The 21491-nt window shown below is 44.6% G+C and overlaps 2 protein-coding genes across 2 annotated transcripts; both read right to left on the bottom strand.

The window, feature by feature from the left end:
* Positions 1-1376: 1376 nt before the first annotated feature.
* On the bottom strand, positions 1377-5652 carry LOC149307835 (arylacetamide deacetylase-like 4). The gene is made up of 4 exons (XM_089536957.1): positions 5476-5652; positions 5177-5393; positions 2938-3001; positions 1377-2151 (listed from the first exon to the last, which is right to left on the bottom strand). Exons 1-4 carry the CDS (start codon positions 5650-5652, stop codon positions 1377-1379), a joined length of 1233 nt encoding a protein of 410 aa, XP_089393083.1.
* Positions 5653-12747: 7095 nt separating this feature from the next.
* LOC149307834 (arylacetamide deacetylase-like 4) lies at positions 12748-20304 on the bottom strand. Its single transcript, XM_089536956.1, has 4 exons — positions 20209-20304; positions 16385-16601; positions 13929-13992; positions 12748-13522 (listed from the first exon to the last, which is right to left on the bottom strand). Exons 2-4 carry the CDS (start codon positions 16560-16562, stop codon positions 12748-12750), a joined length of 1017 nt encoding a protein of 338 aa, XP_089393082.1. The 5' UTR covers positions 16563-16601; positions 20209-20304.
* Between the last annotated feature and the right edge of the window lie 1187 nt (positions 20305-21491).

Here is a 21491-nt window from a genome sequence, read left to right as displayed (position 1 = left end):
ATGGGAACGAGGGTCATTCACACCGATCGGCAATTCGCTCCATTTCATAGTGGGAGGGTTTCCTTTGGGAAGAGGAAGAGTGGTCCAAACAAGGAGAAGCCAAATGCATCTGAGGAAGTAGACTAAAGTCTACGCAGGCTCATGCTCCCAACTTCTTTCTTTTGGTTGGTCTCAAAGGAGCTACAAGACCTCTTTATACACTGGTTTTACTAACACGGCTATACCTTCGAAATCAGAAGCGATATTCGTGATAAGAATATTCGGAACTGCAATTGCAAGCAATGTCCAGTAGGGGGCAGGCAAAGACTAGGAAACAGCATCAAAATCCTCTGTAGCTTCACTTCCGGATGGCATCAAGAACTGTCCTGACTTATCAAAAGAGAATTTCCTATCTCTTAATATTCTTTAGTCACTTTGAGTAGTGATTAATAGCCCCTTTGAGTCCCAACTTTGCAGGAAAGTGGGATATAAATATCATCATCATCATCACCATCACCATCATCACCATCACCATCATTGCAATAATGAGACTTCACATGTTACTACATCCTTTGCAAAGTCATTGCCTCTGCAAGGTCTGCTGTTCTCTCAATGGAAAAGCATGTTTGAGGACATTTCAGCAAATTTTGCATATGCATCCTGTGCAGAAGATATATATATATGTATACAGAATTTTCTGTGCGGAAGATATATATATATATATATATATATATATATATACACACACACACACACATTACAAGGACTCCCTGAAACAACATCTCAGGCTTGGCCAGATAGATCACCAACAATGGTCCTCCCTGGCCTCGCATCAGGAGGCATGGAGATGCACTATCCATGACGTTGCAGCCTTCTTCAAAAGCTCACGCCGAACGAGCCTCGAAGAGAAACAACAACGCAGAAAGAACCGTAACCTGGAAACATCACCCAAGGAGACTTTCTGCTGTGCTTTCTGCAACCGGACCTGTTTATCCCGAATTGGCCTTTTTAGTCACCAACGCACTTGTACAAAGCGCAGGATGAGTCCTTCCTGAATCTTCGTTCGCGAAGCAAAGCCATATATATATATATATATATACACACACACACACACACACACACAGACACACACACACATTTCAAAAAGCAAACCTTGATTTTGGTATTTTATATAAGGGATGCTATGTTCCTATGCCATTGTATATAATGGGACTTGAGCATCCACAGATTTTGGTATCTACGGTGGGTCTTGGAACCAAACCCTAACAGATACCAAGGGCCCACTGTATCAGCATCTACACAATTGAGACTATTAAAAGGTTATTAAAAAGTTGTATTCAATGACAGAGTAACCGTCTTCCATGAAAGTGGGACGGGATCAAGTGGATGCTTCGTCTCTATAAACCTTCTAAGAAGTGCGTCAGATGTTTCAAACTGCTCCGGGAGCTTTGGAATTCAAAGGGGCCGTAGTCGATAAAGAATACTATTCCGTGAAACCCGTCCTTCACATGATGCCATGTCACCGGCACGCTGTTGTCCTCTAGCCGTTTCTTGTACAATAACCCATCATCCCGGACAACATCATACTCGCAGGTTAATATGAAAGTCTTGGGGAGTCTGCGGATCGCCTCGTCTTCAGCTAGAAGCGGGGAAAACATAGGGTCGAAGCCCTTTTTGCAAATCGCATGGAGGTCTTCGCAAAATGGAGGCGGCTCAAACGGCACGTAGCCCCTGGCCTTGAATTCCTCCGGGATGTGGTCAGCGCTAATCCATTTCCGATACTTGGACCACAAATCCTTGGGAACGTGGGCGTTCTTCATAATCCGGTCCATGTTCTCATGCTTCCCGGTCAGGTACATCAAGCCAAGTTTGACAGCCCTTTTCTTAAACAGAGGGGGAACCAAATGGTTTTGCTGATAGGAAGGTAGACTGAAGTCCAACGCTTGCAGGAACGGGTAGAGCAGGACCTGACCTTGGAGCCTTGGGAGATCCTTCCTGGCTGTAAGACGTTGGCAGACGGCGGCGGCAAATGTGGCTCCGCTACTATCCCCGCCAATGGTAATGTGGCTGGGGTCCACCCCATAGTCCAATGCGTTCTTCAAAAAATGGGTTGCAACGGTGCAACAGTCTAGTACCGGAAGCGGATACAGATGCTCAGGAGCCAAGCGATACCTAAAGCAAAAGGGAGAAGTGGTCTACATTAATCCTTCAACCATCCATAGCAAAGGATACAGTGGTCCTTCCACATTTGGTGGGGTTAGGGGCGAAGGACCCCCAAGAATGTGGGAAACCCACAAATAAAGAAACACTCTTCTTTTTGCCTAAGAGAAGACCTGTCTAGGAATCTCCAGGTTCAACATTTGCCAGATGTTGATCACAGAATCATCTGGAGGACCTGCAAATGCATAAAGAAGTGTCTTCGCTAAGGACTTCTAGGTTTCCCAGCACAACTCTATGCTCAATTTGCGCTGCAGGACTTAGAGATCCCTAGAGAGAAAGTATTCATCAAAACCGCAGAGAATCAACTCCGCCAAAGTCAAAGCTGCAAATGTGGAGGAACCAACTGTCATTGTATATGTTGGTCTAGGTTGATTTATTAGATTTTGGGAACAAATCTGGCCAAGGAAACCCCAGGATGGGTTCGTTTTAGGGTCGCTATGCGTTGGAAACGACTTGAAGGCACATAACAACAAAGGCTGTTTAGCCCAGGATCAAGCTGGATCCACTGGATCTGCATCCTATCTACCAAGATCAGATCCAATCCTGGAGCTGGGGTTTGGCCGATGGAAGGCTGGGGCTAACATGGGCCTTTTGGCTAACCTATGAGTATCTCTGGGGTCTTGTCCACACTGGTCAGGATACTTTAGGGGCAGCTTGGAGGATCCTGGCCCCGAAGATGCCCTGATCTCCTCCTGTTACTCTTTCCCCACCACCGTTGCAAGAAATAAAGCCACTTACCCAACACTTACAACCACCGAATCACTTTCTCGGGCGATGTAGCGGCACACCCTTTCGTACGCTGCTATAAAATATACAAATGAGGCAGATTACTTGATAGGCTCCCTGATATCCAGGAGGTCAAAAATGTCTGCGCGCTTGAACCCTGTGAACCTTCAACTGTAAAGACATTTCCAGAGGCGTGGGGTTGGATTCTCTTGTCAGTCCTATTGAAAGAACGGGATTGACTTGAATGCCGACTCAGCCGCCGACAATTGATTTAGTGGGTCGTAAAATCATAGGGTGCATCTACACGGCCGAAATAAAGTCCTTTGACAACACTTTGAGAGTCTGGATTGCTCAGAAGAAACATGTTCATCTGGTTTTAAAGTAATTACAGAAGAGGTTTTCAGGTGGAGGTGCTTTACAAAGGTTTCCGGAGAACTGGAACATGCCCAAACTGCTCAGTTATGGAGGTTTCAATACAACAAGCCCTTGGTATTTGCTGAGGTTTGGTTCCAGGACTCCCTCCCCCTTGAATACCAAAATCCATGATGTTCAAGTACCATTTAATACAGGGACATAGTAGAATGGGGTCCCTCTTATAAAAATGGCAAAATCAAGGTTTGCTTTTTGGAACATATATATATATATATATATATATATATTCAAGCCTTGGATGGTTGAATCCATCACTGCATAATCCATAGACACAGACGGTCATCTGAATGTACAGTGCACCCTTTTTTACATGGGGGATCTGTTCTGGACCCCCCGCATAAAAAAAGAAGTGCGTATGCTCGAGCCCCATTGAAAGTAATAGGGCTCATGAATGCAACGGTTGCATGGTGGTGTGGCGGCACAGAGGCGGGCATGGGCCCCATTAAACTAAATGAGACGTACCGCCCCACACGCTCCCACGCAGCTTTCAGCATATGCTGAAAGCCACGTATAGTGTGTCTGCGTATGACATGGGCGCACTGTATATACAATAGCGTAATACATTGATGCCCCTGATACACTACAGCAAAATCAAGGTCTACTTTTTGGAATTTTTAAAAAGATATTTTCAAGTGGTAGATGATCGAATCCATGGATGCAGAATCCTTGGATGCAGAGGGCCAGATGTGCCACTTAAACTACGACAAATCCATTGTGTGGAATCATGGAATCTGTAGTCAAAGTCTTTATAATTGTCTAGTAGCAACTCTTCAGTAGAAAAGTCTAAGTACCTCACAAAACTACATATCCCAGGATGCCATCAGATGGAGCTGTGGCATCCCAAGTGGCACTGAAGCACTGTGATTGTGGAGCATGGATGCAGTCCTGGTTTCACCTTTCCATGGTGAAGGCTTGAGACCAGCTAAAAATTCCTACTCCTGGGTTTTCCCCTCCTGCATTGCAATATTATTTATATCATTGCAATATTATTTATATAATTATTTAATTATTTATATAATTGTGTCTTTCATCTCTGTTAGATAGGAAAGCTTCTCCAGGTTGAGTCTCCCTAATCCAAAATCATGCTTGGGACCAGAAGGATTTTGGATTTTCGGGATACTTGCATATACATCATGAGGTATCGTGAAGATGGGACTCAAGTCTAAACAGACAATTCATTTACGTTCCATTGACACTTTATGCACATAGCTTGAAGGTAATGTATACCTAATACAGTGCATCCACGTCATATGTGGGTGCGCTATACGCAGGTTTGAGCATATGCTCCAACCTGTGGAGAGCCACCTGGGAGCATGCGGGGCGCAAGGGGCAGTGTGTCCCATTCAAATGAATGAGGTGCGTGTCTATGGCATGTGTGAGCTTCCGCGCCACCGTGCGCATGAGCCCCATTCAAGTGAATGGGGCTTGAGCATATGCGTTTTTTGGCTTATGTGGGGGGGGGGTGTCTGGAAAGGATCCCCCACCTAAGCCAAGGATGCACTGTATTTTTATAAAATTTTGGGCATGAAACAAAGTTGGCGCACGTTGAACCGTTGGAAAGCAAAGGTGCAACTATCTCAAACACTCATGCGGACAATTTGGGGAATATTTCAGGATTCCAGATAAGGGAGATTCAATCTGTGTTTGTGCAAGTTTTAATTTTTGTAAACTGACTGGACTTCAAGGATTAGGGCAAAGGCAAGAGAAGATTAGATAGATAGATGGATGGATGGATGGATGGATGCATGGATGGATGTCCAAGTACTGTACGAAAATCTTCTTAAGCGAGAGCATTTAAAATCCCATTCAAAGTACTTACCTCTGCTTCCCAGGAGACCAACTCCTCCGGGAATATAGACTACTCCTCTCCTGTTCCCGGCGGCTTTGGTTTTGGGCCAATAAACCCTTACTGGAACCCCATCGAAAAGGAGATCCTTAATGACCAGTCCGGACTTGGTCAATGGCGGGATGCCATTCAACGCCAGCCTCCAGATTTTATACCGACTGCAAATGCCAATTTTCTCAGCCCCTGCCGCCTGTTCAACGAAACACAGAGCAACGGGTTGGTGACCGGTTAGCAGGGTTAAGCCAAAGCTTGGAAAACAACGGTACACTTACCAGGGTCATCAGAAAAGTCGCAAGCAAGGTAATACACCGCAGTTTTGTACGCTGCCTAATTTCTGTTGGAAGGTGTGTCCTGGTCAGGTCATAATAAAGCACCCAGGCAAACACCCAACACAGAATCAAAAGGCTGATGTATGAGGCCAGTATCCATAGAGTTGAACCCAACTCCATCCCTTTCGCGAGGAAGGATCCAGTTGCAGACGCGACTCTCCAGACAACCAGTAGCTCCAAGATTGTCTTACACTGGTTGAATCTCCGTGGTTGTGAGACAGTTGTAGCAAAAGACACCTTTGCCACCCACATCGTAATTAAGTAGACAAGTTAGTTTAGAGGTTAGCTGATAGAGACAGTCTTAATTTCTTTAATCATACGCTTTGTGTGATAATGACAACGTTATGCAGGACGGGTTCCTTACCACCCATGGTCCTTATCTACAGAATGACAACACAAACCATCATTGCTAAAAATATGTCTCCAGAATATGGAGGAGGTGGAAGACCCGGGACGGGACTCTTGGATACTTGGACCATGAATGGGTAAAGGATCATAATCCAGGACTTCGTTCAGGGTGAGAAAACTGAGATAGCTTTGCATCACACAAACCTGGGATTATATTCTATAGACTCCTGGATTTGTGAGTTTGGGGAGGCACTAGAGTCCTATAGATGTTGCTGTGTGCCTTCAAGGCATTTCCCACTTATGGCGACACTAGTGAGATCCCACGGGAAAACGGGTGTTCAACGCGACATAAAGCGAAGATAACCCAGAGGTGCCCAACGTTTATCACACGACAGCAGAGTTGACGTGAAATAATGCCAAGTTAATCTGCAGTTAAAGTGGAGGAAACCAGCATCTTTTAAAATTCGGAACAAGTCGCTATTTCGTTTAGCAGCAATTCAAGCGAGATAAGCTTCTCGAATTTGCAAGTTCTGTTTAAATTCGAATTTAATTTAAATCGGGATCTCGCTGGTGTGATAAACTCCTTGGAAGAACCAATCCCTGGGGTTTTTTGGACTGAGACTTTGGACTTTATCGCACCGCCTCCGGTGCCCGACTTACCTCTTCCGTATTTGAGCTAAATTCGGAAGTTACACTGGTTTTATTGCATGGACTTTCCCCTCAAAATGGCTTCCAGCGTTGAATTCGGGCCCCGTAAGTCACTTCAGCAGCCATTTTTTCTAATTCCGAAACTTCTGATTTGGAAAAATGATCGCCAAAGCAACATACGGGACCCGAATTCAGTGCTGGAGATAATGGGAAGCCATTTTGAGGGGAAAGTAAAAAATCAGCGTGACTTCCGAATTTGGCTCAAAATCGGAAGAGGTAAGTCGGGCACCGGAGGCGGTGCGATGAAGTCCTTTGTGAATCGCCTAAGGTCACCCAGTAGGTTTCCATGGCTAAACTGGGAACCGAATCTTGATTTTCAGAGTCATAGTATAATCCTCAAACCACGACTCCAAGTTGAAGGGTATAAAATCCTACAATTACAAGGGTTATTCTTCACTGAGAAATGTACTAAGCACATCATGGAACCATTAGGCAGACAAATGCAGTGCACCCTTTTTTACGCGGGGGATCCGTTCTGGACCCCCTCCATGTAAAAAAACCCGCATATGCTGGAGCCCCATTGAAAGTAATGGGGCTTGTGCATGCAGTGGTGGTGAGCCCCATTAGTCTAAATGGGACGCGCCACCCCTTGCGCCCGCATGATGAAAGCTGCGTATATGCGGGCGCACTGTACTCATTTCTAATTCCTTGTAATGCCAGGGAAATGTGGATTTCCAATAATCCTCTATGTGCAAGATTTGCATCACTTAGGTCCAAAACACACTGCAGAAGTAATCCAGTTTGAGGCCACTTTCACTGCGCAGTGCTAGGGAATCCTGGGAATTGTAGTTTATTCTTCCACCGGAGCTCTCCGACAGAGAAGACCCAACGCCTCACAAAACTACAGTTCCCAGAATTCCCTAGCCATTGAGCCAGGGCAGTTAAAGCAGTCTCAAACTGGATTATTTCTGCAGTGTGTTTCAAACTTTAGTGACAATGGAACTGTATTCCCTATTAAACCAATTTATTATTATTGCTATCATCATCATCATTATCATTATATTTATTGTGTATCCCGTTCTTTTTCCAGAACTGGGACTCAGAGCGGCTATGCATCGAATGTATTGAAATATAATTGTATTATATATTAGGGTGCTTGCATGAATAAAATTACAGAGCTTTATAAATAAATCTTAATAATAATAATAATAATAATAATAATAATAACATTTAGGTTTTCAAGGAGAGAGCCACGTTAATCTGTTTCATCACAGAAAGGTAAGATTTGGGGGACAAAGAATGTAAGTGGCACTGATTTATTTTAGCATGAGCTTTTGGCAATTTGAAGCCACATCTTCAGACTCACCGACGGAGGACGATATTAACGTTGTGGACGTTTAAGCAAATCCTTAATTATGGAGGGTGGAATCAGAGTGTAATGGGATGCAGAGTTATGCAAATGGTGACATTGGCAATGAACCGTCAAACAATTGCGTAAGGCAATACAGGTCTATCAAGCAGCTGGTTTGCTAGTCTTGATGTGTCAAAGCAACTCGTTCTAATTGCTTTAAAATGATTTCCTTTGAAGTAGAAAATAAAGGCAGTGCATCAAGAAAGTACAATCCGTCCTTGGCTTACGCGGGGATCCGTTCTGGACCTCCCCGCGTAAGAGAAAAACGCGGACGCTCAAGCCCCGTTCAAACATGCCCATACTTTGGAGGGAACCTTGCAAACCATGAAGAGGGGGAATACACAGATGCAATGCCTTGCTGCAATACAAGGATACCATCTATTTCTGCAAGTACAGTGGGCCCTTGGGATACACTGGGGTTTGGTTCCAGGACCAAAATCCACGGATGCTCAAGTCCCTGTATATACATAGCAAAACAGTGTCCCTCAAACCACTGCATCAGGCTGGCTCTCACATTTAATGCCTGGCATGATAGATCTTGCAAGACTCCTTGGCTTCCTTTCTTGCCATTTTGCCTTCTTTGCCTTTTTGGTTCCATCAATCCTTTCATATATATATATATATATATATATATGAGACTGTGTTTTGTGTTCTTTAATAAAACACCTCTCACGTCTCTCTGCAGATGGTCCTCCGCCCCGTAATGAACGCCGGCATTACCTTTTCCTCCAAAATAAGTACCTTGCCTTGACCACTCCTTGCAGTTATCGACTTGAATAGTGAGATTCCACCATGCCATTTCACTACACAATGAGGTTGTGTAGTTGTGTAATTCATGGCCTGAACCCTGTAAGCTAGTCCCAATGGGAGTACCCCCATTGAATCAACTGGCAAACAGTGACATGATACAGAGGGAAATCTCATTGATCCTTTGGGTCTAGTCTCATTTGGACCAGGGACGTAGCCAGGATTTGGGGAAGGGGGGGTCCAGACTAAGTGCCACCATTATAATGGGGCTTGGGCATGGCGGCATGCATCATTCATTGTATCTAACGGAAGGGGGGGTCCGGACCCTCCGGACTCCCCCCCTTGGCTATGTCCCTGTTTGGACTAACAAAAAGATTTAGACATTAAAACTGTTTGTTTATTGTTGGGAGTGAGGCTTCTTCTGAAAAGACAGATTCCAGAGATTGCAAGCAAGGAAGGGGAAGAAAAACACAAACCCGGCTGAATTGTGAAACTGATAAAACTGGATTGCCTTGATAAGATCTGCTCAAGATCTGGCCGGCTCTTGAGAAACCGGAATCGACAACCTGTTTTGCAATTGCTTTAATCCAGAACAAAAACTCGCCTGGACTCCTCTAACCTGGTGCTGTAGAAACTAGTTTAATCTGTTTTTAAAAAGCTGTTTAAGGCTGGCTCTGCACTGCAAAATTCATGCATTTTGATGCTGCTTTGACTGTGGAATCCTGGGATTTTTGGTTTGTTGGGACACCAAAGTGCTTTAACAGAACAGGCTAAATATCTCACAAATAGAACATCTTAGAAATAGAAAATATTATCAATATAAAAATAGATAGAAACCCAAATATAGTTTTGTTATTTAATGTTACACAATGTTGAAGAGTGGAAAGAAGAGGAAAAGGAATGGATAACAAATTTACGAGATTTAATCATTGCAAGACTTTGGAAAACGAAAATGAAGCTAGAACTGGAGGGCTGGTGTAAAGAGGTATGGAAATTAGCAATTAATGACAAATTAACATGCAAATTGAAAGTAAGGCAAGGACTATGGAAAAGAAATGATTTCGATGAGGTATGGAGAAAATGTACTGTATTGGAAAAGCATTAAGAAAAGAAGATGGGAAATTACCTCCATGAGATGAAATGAAATTTTGGATGGAATGCAAGGATGGTGATGGATCTGGGGAAGAGGAGCACTGAATCTAAATATATTTAGATATAATGTATTAGAATGTAAGAAAATATATATATATATATATATATATATATATATGGAAAATATTATGGGTTGTATATCTTTAAAATATGAAATAAAATTTAAAATTTATATATATATATATATATGTGTGTGTGTGTGTGTGTGTGTGTGTGTGTATCACAAAGCTACCATCAGTCTTCCAGGAGCTTCGCAAACATTTCCCCATGACTTGCAACTACATGACTGCAAGAGTGGAAATGATGCAGAATAATTTCATTTGAGAACCTGAGATATCATATTGTCAGAACCAGTTAAGATCAAGTATAATATTAGACATATCCAGTTATTTAATATTCACTTCATGTATTCAGCTCATATATGGTCACTGTTGTATGTTTAATATATATATATATATATATATATATATATATATATTGATCTGGATAGTTCTGTGTGTTGAGACATTGCATAGTGTTGGGGGTTGGGAAAATAAGGTGGAATATTAAGGGTGAGGTTTGGCTTGTGGATGGGGCCCTGCTGAGGGGTTTGGGATGTGGGACAGAAGGTAACGGTTCTTCAACTGTAAGGGGGCTGTTTGCCGTGGGGATTGGGTCCTGGGTGGGCTTTTAAAGTGGGAACCTTTCCTTGTGCCTTCAGATTCTGCAAAGACATGCTTGTGGTTACTTCTGCTGTGCATCTTACAATAAACTTTCTTGTTTTACATTAAGTTGGTTGTGGATCATTAGCCTGAGGTTCTCCATTCTCACACATATATGGATTACAGACTACACAGATTGTACACATTTGGTGCATACAACACCTACCATGGTTTCCAAAACTGACGATTTTAGCATCTCTTTCTCAAGATTTGTTGACACGACATCAAAGACTATGCAGGCTGACCATATTTCTTCGACACTGGGATGACAAAATGGGGATGGGGAAAATGCAACAGGGTTACGTAATATCCTGTATTTATGAAAAAGTAAGATGATAATATTGTGTCCTGGAATATAGTGTCCAGTTCTGGGTACCACAATTCAAAAAGGACATTGAGAAACTGGAGCCATGTGTCCAAAGGAGGGAGACTAAAATGGTGAAGGGCCTGGAAATCATGAAGCCCTATGAGGAACGACTCAGGGAGCTGGGGATGTTTCGCCTGGAGAAAAGAAGGTTAAGAGGTGCTATGATAGCCCTGTTTAAATACTTGAAGGGATGTCATATTGAGGAGGGAGCAAGCTTCTTTTCTGCTGCTCCAGAGAATAGGACCCAGAGCAATGGATGCAAGCTCCAGGAAAAGAGATTCCAGCTCAACATTAGGAGGAACTTCCTGAGAGTAAGGGCTGTTCGACAGTGAAACATACTCATTCCTCAGAGATTATAGTGAAGTCTCCTTCCTTAGAGGTCTTTGAGCAGAGGCTGGATGGCCATCTGTCAGTGGGGATGCTTGGATTGAGAGTTCCTGCATGGCAGAATGGGGTTGGACTGGATGGCCCTTGGGGTCTCTTCCAACTCTACGATTCTATGATTCTATGATAATGAAAGTTCATATCCCACCCTGTGATTGGGCAGGATTTAAATAAATCATTTAATATTATTATTATTATTATTGTTTACTGCATGAACATATTGGAATATTCTTCCGTGACAGAACTCATAGAAAAATCTAGCTAGATATAGAGAGGGAGTTTATTTCATTGCGATCGTACCGTGAATAATTTCTCTGATACAGAAATCTTACACAGAAAAATTTCACCTTTCAACCCGTTATCCTAAAACGTCTCACACTCCGAGACGCAATTGTGTTTTGTTCGTTTCGACAACCACAGTTTCAAACAGGGATCTTCAAACCGTTTTCACAACGTAAGAGGGCATTCCCCCCAAAAAAAACAGGACCAAAATTGGCATTTATATTACAATGGTGGGAAATATTGGTCTGCAAATATGGGGAAAAATGGTACTGTCCCATTTTAAATGGTACATAAAACTGGGTGACTTTGGGCAAGCCACACTCTCTCGGCCTCAGAGGAAGGCAATGGCAAACCCCCTCTGAACAAATCGTCAAGAAAACCTCAGGTTCACCTTAAGATTGCCATAAATCAGAAATGATTTGAAGACACGCAACAACGAATAACAAATGGTCACCCTAAGACCAGCAGTTCCCAACCTTTGTTGGGCCGCAACCCCCTTGTATCAATTAGGGAGGCCGCTGGCCAGACGAAGCGGCAGAACGTCCGGTCACAAAGGCTGCTGGAAGCCCCTCCGCCTCTTCTTCCTAACCCCTCGTCCTCCATGCCGGCCAGGCCTGCTCTGGCCTACTGAGGCCACCATTGGAGGAGGAGGAGGAGGCAGCCCTGTCCCCGTCCCCACATGGTGGCGGAGCTGGCGCCGGCACCCACAGGGAAGAGGAGGAGGAGAGAGCCTCAGCCCCGTCCCCGTGTGGTCCTGGTGCTGGCACCTGCAACCGCAGGGAGGAGGAGGAGGAGGGGGAGGCGTCCCCGTCCCCGTCCCCGTCCCCGCCCCCATCCCCATCCCCATCCCCGCGCGGTGTCGGGGGAAAAGAGGAGGAGGAAGAGGGGAGGAGGAGGAAGCAGCCCTGTCCCCATGCCCGCACACCCGCAGGGAAGAGGGGAGGGACGAGGAGGCAGCCCCAACCTGGCAACCCCCGAGAAAGGGTCGATTGACTCCCGAAGGGGTCACAACCCCCAGGTTGGGAACCCCTGGCCTAAGACTATGGCAGCCACACTTCTTGTGTAGTTAGAGGGATGTTGAACAGTTTCCTTCCAAGTTTTTGAAGAGCTCAAAATGCAAGCGTTGTGTTAGGCTATATACATGGATGCTACAAAGGCCAATTGGCTTTTTAATTTCATAGGCGCTCCAAGAATCTCACTACATGTTGCAAATTGCTTCGTGCATTGGAAAATTCAAGTGCCCCACAATCTATCCCAGACATGATCCCATGGAATCCATCCTTCAGATGATGCCAAGTCACGGCAACATGGTTGTCCTGTAGCCGCTTCTTATATAGCAGCCCATCGTCCCTAAGGACATCATACTCGCACGTCAAGAGGAAAGTCTCCGGGAGCTGGCGGATAACTTCATCTTCTGCTAAAAGTGGGGATAATCCTGGTTTCAAACCTTCTTCCATGAGTCCATACAGCTCTTTGGAAAATGGAGCTGGCTCCACCGGCACGTAGCCCCTGGCCTTAAATTCGTCGGGAATGTGGTCTGCACAAACCCACTTTTGGTACTTCACCCGCAGCTCCTCGGGAACATGGGCGTTCCTCATAACTCCCTCCACGTTCCCCTTCATCCCGGTCAGATACCTGACGCCAAGTTTGACACTCCGTTTTTTAAACAAGAGGGGCACGGATTGGTTTTGTTGATAGGAAGGCAAATTGAAATCTAGCATCTGGCAGTATGGGTAGAGCAGGATCTGGGCTCGGGGTCTGGGAAGGTCCTTCAAGGTTGCCAGCTTTTGACAAACCACAGCTGCAAATGTGGCTCCGCTACTGTCCCCGCCAATGGTGACACGGTTGGGGTCCACCTTGTATTCCTTGGCATTCTTCAAAAAGTGGACCGTAGCAGTGTAACAGTCGAGGATTTGGGTTGGGTAGGGATGCTCCGGAGCCAGACGGAAGCTGAAAAGAAAAAGGAGAAAGTGTCTAAATTCCTAATTCATGATGATGTTAAACCAAGAGGCGACGGGGAAGCAACAGACAGGAGAGAGGACTGGGAAACACTGCTCCCCTTTGGAAAGAGAAGGTCCTTACGCTTCAACTGCTGGACTCATTATAGAGATCTTATGCTGGTTTGAAATCACTAACTGAATGGATTATTCTTCAGGGTTGAACCCATGAGTAATGTGTCTCTACACTGTAGAATTAAAGCAGCTCGACGCCGCTTTAGCTGCCATGATGCTATCCGACAGAATCCTGGGATTTGTAGTTTGGTGAAGGATTCAGCCTGGGACTGAATCCCAGGACTATCTCAGAAAAGGGCATGGCTGGCTCAATCTCGGACACGGCGATGAGAGGTGCTACATACCCAACGCTCACAACCACAGTGTTACTTTCTCGGGCGATGAAGCGACACATCCTTTCGTACGCCTCTGAAAAACAAAACAGTTGCAGTAGAAGTCACTCTATGGATTCTATTGTAATTCCTAAGAAGGACCAAATACAAAAGCCTCTCGCCCATCACACAGTTTTTTGAAATGCCTCTGCATATTTTTCTCCATCTCTAATCTCTACTAGAGTAGACCATATGGACTTCAATACTACAGAAATAATGTAGGTCATCATCTCTTTAGGTCCATGCTGTGGAATCCTGGGATCTGTACTTTGACCAGGCCTTTCACCTTCTCTGCCAAACATTGCCGGTGTTTTGCAAAATGTCCAGCGCTGAAGAGAAGACAGGATTTTGACACAAAACTTGCACGCTTTGGTCTGCAGAACAATTGCTTCACAACATTTGGGGACTAAGAGAAAATTGTGAGATATTCTTGCTGGTCTATGATTTTTCTTGCCAGGGTTTCCCAGCTGGCAAGAAACCAGTTTTTCAACCTGGGAATGAGTACAATGCTATTCTCTGAGGTTTGGTTCCTGGCCCCCTCCTGGATGCCAAAATCCGTGGATGGTCGAGTCCCATTAAATACAATGGCATCGTAAAATGGGGTCCGATATACAAAATGGCAAAACGAAGGCTTGCTATTTGGAATTTATACTTTTTTGGAACATTAGCAAAGCATGGATGCTTCAATAGATGGATAAAGGATCCATGGATACAGAGGGCCAACTGTAATTATAAATCTCCTTTGCAGTCTTCTTGCTTAGTACCAAACACTGGAGCATAAGTGTTACCGGGATTAACAGATGCTCCTGTTATTTCCAGTATCCAAATTGAAGTAGAAGAGGCGCTTTTCCTACCGCAATGGTCAAGACAGTGTCACACCCCGCTGGCGCATGGAACAAACCATCCCTGTGGTCCTAGGCCAGCTGCCATTTGCCAGGCTGCTAAATACCAAATGGGCCTCCCAGTGCTGAACACTTGCCATACCTGTTTGCAAACCGCATGCCTGCATCCCTGTGGAAAAGGTATCAGCGCTACCGCAGCACTTGTTATCGTCCATCTGGATGAGGATGCTATGATGCTCTGCACATGATGGATCCTGTGGGTGTGATTTCCCCTGAGCGCTTGGTGCAAGAGGTCTTGCCTGTTCAGAACTCCTAATGAGTACTAATGAGTAATCACAGTTACTGCGCAGTTTGAGGCTGATAGGAACCTGAACAACTCCATCTGAATGTGGTCCTTGCATAGAAAGCCCTGCCATTTTCCAGGTGTAAATACAAATGGTATTGCACCAAAGGGTTAGCTAGCCCAGGTAGATTATTCAACCATGTCAATAGGCACCTCTGCATCTCATGCTTTTATCACAGAGGCCTGTTACAGACTGCCAAAATAAAGCTGCTTCGGGTCTCTTTGGAGGTATGCTGTTTAAATGATGCACGCATAAGAAGAATCCGGAAGCTGCACCAAAGCTGCACTTAGGAATGGAGTGTGGCTTTGGCGCAACCTCTGGACTCTTAGGACCCATGCATCATTTAAACAGCATACCTCCAAAGAGATCCAAAGCAGCTTTATTTTGGCAGTCTGTAACAGGCCATTGTTCACAGTTGGATATGCTGACCCACTAAAAAAGCATTTCCAATTTTCGTAGGAAAGCCAGTATGGTGTATTGGTTTCAGGGCTGGACTAGGGTTGCAACCGGACGGCAGAAATAATCCATTTTGACACCACTTTAGTTGCCATGGCTCCATGCAATGTAATCCTGGGCATTGCAGTTTGTTGTGGCACCAGAACGCTCTGACAGAGAAGGCTAAATGTCTCATCAAACTACATTTCCCAGATTTCCATGGCACTGAGCCAAGGGAGTTAAAGTGGTGGCAAACTGGATTATTACTGCAGTGTGGATGCAGCCTTGGAGAATTAGGAGGAGAATTAACTCTGTTTTGTGTCCTTCTTGTAGTGGACTTTCCGTGATTGTCAACACGGGAAGCAACCTTCAGGATGAGAAGGGCCTTTGCTTTGATTCATGAAGTATTTGCTTCTAGGCTGGTGCAAATGGGGCATGAGAAATCAGTCCAATGGTGGAATTATTGCTCTCTTCTGATCTCTGATATCAGATGGTCCTGGTTAGAAAGCAAGCCCATTTCTTTGTTCCTTTCTTGCCCAACAATTAGGAAAGGATCTTCACACGCTATTTGAGGGGTGGAGAAGCTACACCTTTGATGCTGTAAAGATTACCCAATTGCCACGAAACCTGACATTGCAATGGATCTGTTCACTATTGACAAATAAGACCAACCTTTTAGGTCATTTTCTATTCAGAGGACCATGTTTCCCCCCATTTTTCAAGTTGTGTTGCAAATAGGAAAGCATGTGAGCATCTCGCAGGATAAGTGGCACACTAGGAAATAATAGGCGCCTGGAACAAAACTTACGGACACTTCCAACCAGGCCAGCACCTCCTGGAATATATATCATGCCTCTTCTATTCCCGGCAGACGCTGTCTTGGGCCAATAGATCCTCACGGCCACATTCCCAAAAAGAAGATCTTTGATGGTCAGCTTGGAGCTTATCATGGGTGGTATGCCTTTATAGCCAACCCTCCAGAACATATATTGGTTGCAAATGCCAACTTTTTCCAGGAACACTGCCTGTTAAGAGAAAGGTATAGGGTGGAATTGTTGCACAATGGATTTAGTAGTTCTGCTTTGTTAATGTCATTTGAAACAAAAAATCCAGATGATGATGATGATAGGAAAAGGACAACTCACAGCTCTTCCACACTGCAAAAACAGAATCGTCGAACCATAGAGTTGGAAGAGACCAAGAAGGCCATCCAATCCAACCCCATTCTACCATGCAGGAATACACAATCCAAGCCCACCCAACAAACTCTGTTTAAAAGCCTCCAAAGAAGGAGACTCCTCCACTCTTCAAGGCAACGTATTCCACTATCAAACAATTACTTTCCCTTGATCTAGGCCAGTGATGGTGAACCTTTTAGAGGCCGAGTGCCCAAACTGCAACCCAAACCCCACTTATCTACTGCAAAGTGCCATGTCCCTCTGGCTTTCTAGTAACAAACTCTGGCAAACTCTGTGCTGGGGCTATGGCACATGTGCCCACAGAGAGGGTTCTGAGTGCCACCTCTGGCATGTGTGCCATAGGTTCGCCATCACTGATCTAGGCACTATACTTCGATCGATGCAGGCCAGAACCACATTGGCTCTTTTAGCTGCCGCATCACACAGTCGACTCATGTTCCACTTGTGGTCTACTGGGACTTCTAGATCCCTTTCACATGTACAAATGAAGCAGTTTGACACCATTTGAACTGCCATGACTCTATCCTGTTGAATTCTGTTATTTGTACTTTGGTGAAGTATTCAGCCTGGTCTGTCAGAGAGCTCTAGTGCCTCACCAAAGTACAAATCCTAGGAGTGTTGGTGTCAAACTGCTTTATTTCTGCAGTGTGGAAGAGCTGTGAGTCCCTCCTTTTCCAGTAATGTAAATCATCATCATCATCATCATCATCATCATCATCATCATCATCATCTCCAGTGGGCCACTTCAAGCAATGGAAGTCTGTTCTACAGGTGATTGGGGTGAAGTAGGATAACATTTCTAGCCCCGTCTTGCCAGATAGCAATGCTGTGACAATCAGAATTAGGACCCCAATGCGCTTCCTCATCGTACCATAGATTGCTGGTAGAAGTGAGCCGGAAACATCATCCTTCTGCATCCCGATCATCATCAGAAGAGACCTCCATTACTTGGTATGTCTAGTGGTTGATATTGACAAGATAGATCTGCAGGGAGGGGGAGACCAAGAGATGATACTTAGGCTGTATCTACACTGCAGAAATAATGCAGTTTGACACTGCTTTAACTGCCAGGGCTCAATGTTATGGAACCCTGGGATTGATACTCAGTTGCGGCACCAGAGTTCCCAGATAGAGAAGGCTAAAAATCTCACAAATCGACAAATCCCAGAACTCCATCCCATTCATCCATGGCAGTTAAAGCGGTGTCAAACTGCATTAATTCTGCAATGTAGATGTGGCCTCATATCTGAGTAGGCAATGTAGGATATTGGCTACTGTTCTGAAGAGCATCCGTTACTTACCCACTCCTGGAAAGAACCCATAGCATTAACAAATGAGGAAGAGAATGTGCCTTCTGGTAATGGCATAAACTGCTCCTGCCCAGTGGTAGGTGGCAAGTATTGTAATGTTGCAATGTAGATTCTCTATGTGAAGTTATTCTTATCTAGGGCATCATTGTTTCTGGGGTGTGTCTATGGGTGGAAAAAGTCTCACTCACTAGTGCCTTTCCCTAAATACCGTATTGCTCAGAATGTAGCCCTTCCCATCCGCATGGCTTTGTACATGTCCAACCTCCACTCTGGGAAGGCAGGGTTGCGTTTACATGCCCAAAGACTATTGGTGCCATCCTTGGATGCTTTTCCTCCAAAAACACGTCAATCACACTTTCAGCAACAAAGGTCAAACTGCTATCTCAGCTTGGTATATTATGAGGACTATTAACCTCTGGAAGTGGTACCCACCAAATTCCTGCATGCCATGTTTGGTGTCCCATCTTGCCTTCCACATGCCTTGCTTGTGATCTGGAATGATCCCACATGACTCTGGAGGTCTTCAAACAGAGGCTGGATGGCCATCTGTCAATGGGGATGCTTTGATTTGGATTTCCTGCATGGCAGAATGGGGTTGGACTGGATGGCCCTTGCGGTCTCTTCCAACTCTAGGATTCTATGATTCTATGACTCTTGTGTTAGTTTCTCCACAATCAGCCATTGGGTTGAGTTGAATCTGACTTCTTCCAATCTAGTCCCACAAATTCTTTGTCATTGTTTTTACCTTCAAATTGTTTCCATCATATGGCCATGCTAAGGCGGCCCTATAAAGGGGTATTATAAGGCTGAGAGTGTGTGGCTCACCCAAAGTCACCCAGTGAGTTTCCATGGCTGAGTTGGGAATTGAAGCCTGATCTCCAGAGTCGTAATCCAATGTTCACACCACTATAATATACTGGCTCCTAATTCTTGTTGGAGTCAATTTTGACTCATGGAGACCCTAGTGTGAACCTATCATGGGATATTCTTTGAACGTTTCCATTTGTCTTCTGCCTGGTTGAGAGTTGTTACACTAAGATGACAATGGTTTGGGTTCTCCCCTTCATCTCTGTTGGGTCCCCAAGAAACAACCAAGCGACAGATCTGGGACATAGCCATGCAGGAATACTTGCTTATGAAGTGGATGTTAAAAGTGGACTTTTAAGTGGCATGAAAACTTAGCATTCCTGCAAAAGCGAATTGTGATGTTGCACAATGCACATATTTCCAAGCAGGGAGCAGAGAGGTGGCTTGTCTCAGGGACCATTGTGCAAAGTGTGTCCTTTGTGAAACAGTTCTGATGTGTCCCAATGCACAACACGACATATGCACAGCACTCCTGACACATTACACAATGGAAGCCCCTGTTGCACAATTGGACATCTTGTGCTGAGCCCTGTTGTGTGTTGCCATAATTCCTTTGCATGGCTGTGTATCATGTCAGCGAAGTAGCTCTGTCATCATAAAATTACCCCACATTTAAGTCTGTTAAGATTTCTAAACCTTATAAAGGACTTTATAAAAGACTAGGGCCTGTTAAAGACTGCCAAAATAAAGCTGCTTCGGGTCTCTTTGGAGGTATGCTATTTAAATGACTCATGGGTCCTAAGAGTCCGGAGGTTGCGCCAAAGCCACACACCATTCCTAAGCACCGGAGTGCAGCTTTGGCACAGCTTCCGGATTGCAGATGGGACCCTGTGCTGTTTTCTGCAAAATGAACAACAATCATATGTGAGCTTTGCCCAGAAGAAATCTCAAGCGTCAAAGAGTCCTATCTTGGAGATGGGACCCTATGTTTCTTTATGCAAAACCCCAACAACAACAAGCATGTGTGAACTTTGCACAGAATACAAAGTCATATAAGTCCAGAATTATCGGAGGAGTCTTTGCAAAACTTGCAAAGAGTCATATAAGTCAGGGTTTCTCGGCACTTGTTAAAACCACTTTTATTCTTTCCACTCCAGGTCCATTACTGACAAATAAAATGAACAGGGCTTAACCTATAAGCCCATAAAGACGTACTGATAAAGTTTACTCATTATAAACCCTTCCTTGGATATAATAAAACCTGGCATGCAGAGAAATCAACAGATAAGGCAGCCTGAAAAATGAAGGAAACTCACCACTCCGAGTGCAACGTTCACACATAGACTAACCAATCGTAGTTTTACAGGTTGGTTGATTCCTGAAGGGATGTGTGTCCTGGTAATATCATAATAAATTGCCCAGGCAATTGGCAAACAGAAAATGAAGAAGCTGGCAGACAGGAGTATCAAGAGAAGTGGATCATAAGCCATTTTTGTGGCCAAGAAAAAGAGAACCGGAGAGGTATAGCCTCTGTCACCAGCGATCCTCCAGTTATAATCTTATTTCACTTTCCAATCAATTGTCAGTTACTTTTAAGGATGTACTCTTTCCCAATTTTCCCAAGTGATTTTCTGACAAGATGAAACAATGATAAGTGAGCTACTGAATGCCCTGTCTATGTCTCTCGGCACAAGCTGTGCCCATTTTATATCTACTAACTCAATCAGTCATATGCTGGTACTGGTTATGCTTACAAGCAAAGATAAGACTCAAAAGGCCTTCCCAATATTGTGGCATCTGACTTTCGACTGGTTTAGTGATCATAAAGCATTAGCGAGGCATTTCAGTGATAGATGTGCATGTTGTACGCCTTCGTTCCCAACTTATAGTGATCCGAAGGCCAACCTTATCCTGGGGTTTCCTTGGTGTGAATCACCCAAGGTCACCCAATGGGTTTCATGGCTGAGTGGGAATCGAACCCTGGTCTCCAGAGCCATACATCTAATGCTCAAACCACTATGCCACACCTGTCTATCTTATTCAGAGCACTGGCAAAACTGCCTCTAAGTCCAGTAAGTCTTTGGTATCTGCTGAGGTTTGGTTCCAGGACCCTCTGCCGATACCAAAGTCCATGGATGCTCAAGTCCCATTAAACAGAATAGCACAGTACAATGGCATCCCTTGCTTAAAATGGCACAAGTCAAGCTTTGCTTTGGGGGATTTATGATTATATATGCCACAGATGATGGCAAACAAACCCTTCTAGAACATGGCCACATAGCCCCCCAAAACCCACAAAAAACTATGGATGCCAGTATTGAAAGCCTTCACCTTCATAAGGTCTCCATTGGTTGACAAGTGACTTGAAGGCACACACACAAAACGAATGCAGGGAATTACAGTCCAACAACATCTGGAGGGATACCTGTTTGCCATCCCTGCTTTAAAGGATCCTAGTAGCCTAACATCCCCAGTGCCACAGGCCAGTGGCACCACTAAGGTTGGCATCACCCATTGGGTTAACTCATGGTCTCACTGCAAGAGGTGATATGATCGCCCTCTTTAAATATTCGAAAGGACGTCATACTGAGGATGGAGA

This window comes from Sceloporus occidentalis, unplaced genomic scaffold, assembly GCF_023333645.1.
Source record: "Sceloporus occidentalis isolate IW3139 unplaced genomic scaffold, rSceOcc1.0.p SCAF_8, whole genome shotgun sequence".
Lineage (NCBI taxonomy): Eukaryota > Metazoa > Chordata > Lepidosauria > Squamata > Phrynosomatidae > Sceloporus > Sceloporus occidentalis.
The sequence above is the reverse complement of the archived record's forward strand: the minus strand, read 5'-3'. Positions and strand labels throughout refer to the sequence as shown.

Bases quoted from the DNA above. Each gene is read 5' to 3' on its own strand.
- LOC149307835 (XM_089536957.1), bottom strand. From the start codon at position 5,652: ATGGAGTTGGGTTCAACTCTATGGATACTGGCCTCATACATCAGCCTT. The intron at 5,394-5,475 runs GTAAGTGTACCG...TTCGTTGAACAG, and splicing joins CGACTTTTCTGATGACCCTG to GCGGCAGGGGCTGAGAAAAT. The intron at 3,002-5,176 runs GTAAGTACTTTG...TATATTTTATAG, and splicing joins TGGTCTCCTGGGAAGCAGAG to CAGCGTACGAAAGGGTGTGC.
- LOC149307834 (XM_089536956.1), bottom strand. From the start codon at position 16,562: ATGTTCTGGAGGGTTGGCTATAAAGGCATACCACCCATGATAAGCTCC. The intron at 13,993-16,384 runs GTAAGTTTTGTT...TTTGTTTTTCAG, and splicing joins TGGCCTGGTTGGAAGTGTCC to AGGCGTACGAAAGGATGTGT. The intron at 13,523-13,928 runs GTATGTAGCACC...TTTTCTTTTCAG, and splicing joins ACTGTGGTTGTGAGCGTTGG to CTTCCGTCTGGCTCCGGAGC.